Here is a 5331-nt window from a genome sequence, read left to right on the forward strand (position 1 = left end):
TTATGATTGTACACATAAAAAATAAATCAGCAGATTAGATGTCAACACATTACTCATGGCAAGAAAGGCAGGGGGTTGGGGCCATGGATTTTTTTTTCTTTAAGGCCCCCCCCCCCCCCGCTTCAGTGCCCATTCCAAATGGCTGCAATGTGGCTAGAGTGCTGCTCCAGCTGAATTATGGGGCAGTTATGAGGCTAGGGCACAGCTTTTGCATGGACTGCCAGCCTCTAGAAACTCACAATGGAGTGCATTGGGTGCCTTGGGTGCGTTTAAGGCCTTAGGCTTCTATGCCTGATTTCCAGGGTACTGCCATCAGATTATTGGCCTCACAACATGTACCTGCCCCTTCACGAAAACAAGTATCACTGAAAATCTGCAGCTGCTCTTATGTAGTCCCACTGTTGCTGCAGCAGGAGTCTGTCGGAATTTCTAGAAACCAGGCCAAGATCCAGTTACGTCAGGTCCCAGCTTTCTCCCAGAGTTTCAACTTTGACCTATTGAGACAGGGCTTCCACCTGCCCCCAACATGGCCATTGTTGTTTGTTGTGGGCGGGGGGACTTGGAGACTCCAAATGTCAGAGTTCCTGGGCCTTCAGTGAATTTGTATTTTTATGACCCAGGAAAAGTTAATCTCTTAAAAAAATGTCTATCTGTGCATCAGTTGAAAGATTTTTCTGTCATATAAAATGTTCCTTCCTTGCTTTTGATTGATGTATCTAGTTGAACTCCCAGCTGATGAACCTGGATATTAGTTTGACGAAACTCCAAGCTGATTCCACCCATCTACGAGGGGGACCTCTGACTTTAACAGGGATACTGCTGGACAGAATAGTGCTAAGGCTCTTGCACTTAAAAGCTATTAGCACATTAAACAACCATTGATCCATAGAAACAACCTACAGATAAATATTAACCATTTTGGATTGTGTATTCTCTGAAGCTGGCAGAAATAGCTCGCAGTAACTAATTTTAACCCTGTGTGTACTGCGAATAGCAAGAAACAATTTAATAAATTTCCATCATAGACAAAAATGCTTATTGTTGTCAGAAATGTATTGACTCAGCAGAGCAGTAATGAAGGACTGCTGCATTGTGGGAGATGTTGTCCTTCAGGTGAGATATTAAATACCAGAAACCCATCTATGGTTCAGGTGGGAATTAAAGATCAATTCCAGGGCAATGTACGACTGACTCCACAGTTTGCACTCCCAGTGCATAATGGCATTTGCAGTGAGCAATGCCTGGGGAATAGTAGACCTGATTTTCCATCGGTTCATTTAAATTATTAAAGAAATATACTCCTCCCAACCTATGATAGGAGCTAATGTTCCTTATATTGCTGACAGAAATTACTAAAATTACCAGCAAGTTTTATTTATGTAAATGTTAACACTAATATCTTGCCAGATCAGAGAGTTACGGTCATTTTTAAGGGAAAGCGGAGGCGATTCAGTGATCTCATCACATCACCGAATTTGCAGTCCTTTATTTGTTAGAACGATAATCATGTGTCTTTAAAAAGACGAAGTGAAAGTGCATAATTTGCAAACTACGTGCTGCTAATTTAATCTAACAAAAAAAGCCCCTTTGACATGGTTTATTGCCACTATTGCTGTTCCAATTACAGCTTCACAATCCCCGTCACCGTCCTGCAGCTTTAAGCTGCAAACAAAACGTCAAGGCTGCGGGCGGAAGTTGAGGGCGATCATCTGATAGAAAAAGATCAAGTGATCTGACTATTGCCACATGCAACATGGCTTCCTGGTGGGGTTTGCCGGCGGTTTGCGCGATCTTGATCTATTTCTTGGCTCGGGTCCCTGCAGCCGAGGCTTTTGACGGAGGAGACGCCGTGGCGCTTCTGCTGGGGATGGTCATCAGCACGGTGGGGGTGTGTGCGTGTTTGGGCTGGTACGCGCGGAGGAGAAATGCACAATTATGAAGGAGGAACGGGAGTCTTTAAAAGAAGTAACAACAGGCCCCTGGTTACACGAGCCTTCCCACCGCCCCCCCCCCAAAAAAAAAACCCAACATCAACCGAGTTATAGGAAATCTCCAGAGAGAGAGATGAAGCCGAGGATCAGGATAGACAAACACGCCTTCGTTTTACAGACTTTGCACCAACAGCGTCAACCCTGAAAGTTGCCTGTTTCAATCCGCCTATTTCTGCGTTGAAGATCCCGCCACATGGGCGTCGCAATTAGGGACTTGGACCAAATTCTGGCCTCAAGAGCATCTCCATCCTCTTTAATAATTGCACAGTGCGAAGGCTGCTAAAAGTTTTACTGCCCTCCAATTGTTAGTGAGATTTTAAACGCCGATCTGGAGAAAAAAAATTGAAACGCGGAAGTTAATGACCCGGTTTTCGTTTCCTGGTCTACCGGCTGATGCAAAAGCACTGATATTGACGAGAAAATGTGACTTTTTTTCCCCCCAGTGGTGTGTGCACCAAATGTTACGTAATTAATTTCAACAATTTTTAAGGAGTTGAACATTTGATTTGTTTTGGTTTAACTGTTACACGCTCCTGTTACTTAATCCCCCCCCCCCCTACCGTTTGATTATTGCCACCTAGTGTCATAAAAAAACAACGAAATGTTTGTCATTAGGAGAAGTGCATTTCATTATTGTGTTTCCCTTAAACATTTGTTGCACACGTCCATCTGGGCTTCGTTTTCATACTACCGGCTGCAGAAGCTGAAGACATTCGTTTTGACCCAACAGACTAATACAAGGACTGGAAAATAAAAGTTGATGTAGTGCGATTTGTATCAATTTGCATTTTCGTAAGAGCATCATAATAAACCACCTTCGATGTTTTTGTTTTGTGCAAAACTAATTTAAAACATGTTATAATTACTTGGTAACACATTGTAGCGCAATGGTTTTTCGTGTCATAGCTATCTACGCGTATGTCATATTGTCTGCTGGAGCATAACATTATTACTCCAGTATATGTTCTATAACTGCAGGTTGAAGTATCAATGCCACTTTAATGTAATGTACATGGACAGTACTTATCTTTTACATGTGGGTTGATTCTGAACATTTTAAACACCAAAAAGAGAATCAAAACTAGACCTTATGGGTATGTTGGGGTCTTTCTCAATAAATAATTTTGGTTATAAAACCCATTCCCACTTCTAGCTTGTAAATGTGTCAAGATGCTACGCTGATAAACTGCCCTGTCCCATCGCCAATATCCTTCCACTGCTATGAAGCAAACTTAACTAAATGATTAAACATACCCACCATTTTATATTAAGACACAACATCAGCCTGTGAGTTGGATACTGATACTATCTGAGATAACTAGTTTCAAACAGCAACTGAGCTTTATTAGTGTGTGCTGAATCGTATTCTGCAATTACGAAGCAGTAACTAACCCATTCATTTGAAACACTTTTTTTCAAATTTTAAACCCCCCTTTCTGTCCTCTGATGCTTGGTTTAGTGTCATAATTTTTTTTTGTAAATGTCAGGATCCAGATATCTGGCATTGTTAAATGAGGGTAATACGGATTACAATGACCAAACTTGACCAAAAAAAGCAAGGCTGAAAACCCAATATGTTGGAAATATAAAAGCTAGGTGTATGTTCAGTCTTTTCATGCCTGATTATTTGGAAGACAGTTATGAATGTGAATATTGTATAATTTCATCAATCACTTATGTCTGCTATAGCCCTAATTCTTTTTCATGAATAACATTTACTATACATTGCGAATTGGAAATAGTGTTTGTGTTTCAAACTATGCTTTCAGAGTTAATTAAATGTGTGATATGTAAGAAACCTAAAATAAATTGTAACTAAACAGATCTGTAAATATACAGATGTTTGAAAACTTTGCTGACTTTGATATCCATGTGAAGCTTTCTTACTGGCCCTACTTCCTATTTTTAAGTCGTTCCAGCTTGCTCTACTTCCCACATCCTAACTGAATGTCCAGACACCTGTGCTTCAGTTGCTGTAATTTCTGAATATGCTGTGTCATGAAACTTATATATCCTTTAGGTTATTTGCAGTGTACAGTACATTGGATTTATGTACATATGCACAAGTGGATTTTATGAATAATGTTCACAGCATAAATCCTGTATTCCAGCAATTGTATGTAGTTATATGTATGCATGTATATGTTAAAATCTTATGTTGCAGATATGCATATACAGAAAAGTATATTTGTTTATAATATAAACTGATTTATTTTTGGATTATCAACCACCGATTATTACATATGTCAGTCATTGATCCTTCAGTAAGGATTCAATCTTGTATCAACTACAGGGAGTGTTTTGGCTACCTTCATCCACCATGATACACATTGCTAGTAAAAATGGAATAAAAATGTCCAACCAGGCCCAGCATATATTTAAAAAATGTAATTAGAAGTTATTTCAGTACTGTAATTTCTTTTGGTATGCTTTGGCCCTTGCAGTTTATCCCATCTGGATCCATTCTACACTCATAATTAATTTTATAGAATCTATTTTCTCTATTAAAAACATTTATTGAATTCTATTTGGTTATATTTACTAGAGATAAAATGCATGATATTACGACCACATTTTCTCTAGTGTCCAAATAGAAACCCGTATGGTCAAGCATAGTAACTATCATGTCTTGGAATCTTTTAACCAGAAAAGATTTGGGAAAAAGAGTTACTTTATATTTTGTCTTAAAGCAGAGTGCATGCAAATTTTTTTTTTAAGTCTGTCTGAGATGATAGTTAAGGTGTTGATCAAGGGATGTGGAACAAAGCAAGTAAATGGAGTTATGGTACAGATCAACCATGATTGAATTGAATGGAACAGGCATGAGGGGCTGAACGGCCTACACCTGTTCCAGTGCTTCCTAATCACTGTAAGTAGTGTGCAATTTCTTAGCTTATCTCTATATTTAATTATCAACTCACATTCATTGTATTGGGATTCTATGGTCCCATGCGCTCGACAGTATGTCTGGCAGGCCTTCCATGTCTGGCTGGGAATATTGAGAGATTTAAAAAAAACAGGCACAGTGTAGCAAAGGTTTCCGAAACTGAATGCTGCAAAGCAACCACAGCAAAAGGATACAAGAAAGTTTTTTTTGTTTAAGTTCAGCATAACAGCCCACGGATGTGAGAAAGCATAGGGTGTTCATTATATTCCTATTACTACATAAAGACAAGTTATACTAATTGACACGAGCGAATCCAATCATAACTGTTGCTCTGCATGTTCACACTGAAATAAGCAACTTAATGACTTGTATCCAGCTTCGTATCACCAAGTGTTTGTTCAGTCCGCCTTCAGAGAGATTGAAAGGACCAAGGAAAAAGTCACAAATATCTCG

The 5331-nt window shown here is 39.3% G+C and overlaps 1 protein-coding gene across 1 annotated transcript; it reads left to right on the forward strand.

Moving 5' to 3' along the window:
- The first annotated feature begins 1656 nt into the window (after nt 1-1656).
- LOC137334690 (small integral membrane protein 30-like) lies at nt 1657-4218 on the forward strand. Its single transcript, XM_067999559.1, has one exon. It carries the CDS (start codon nt 1754-1756, stop codon nt 1937-1939), a length of 186 nt encoding a protein of 61 aa, XP_067855660.1. The 5' UTR covers nt 1657-1753; the 3' UTR covers nt 1940-4218.
- Nucleotides 4219-5331: the final 1113 nt, after the last annotated feature.

Source organism: Heptranchias perlo, chromosome 18, assembly GCF_035084215.1.
Source record: "Heptranchias perlo isolate sHepPer1 chromosome 18, sHepPer1.hap1, whole genome shotgun sequence".
NCBI classification, from domain to species: domain Eukaryota; kingdom Metazoa; phylum Chordata; class Chondrichthyes; order Hexanchiformes; family Hexanchidae; genus Heptranchias; species Heptranchias perlo.

Excerpts from the sequence above, each read along its gene's own strand:
- LOC137334690 (XM_067999559.1), top strand. The coding sequence starts at position 1,754 with ATGGCTTCCTGGTGGGGTTTGCCGGCGGTTTGCGCGATCTTGATCTAT.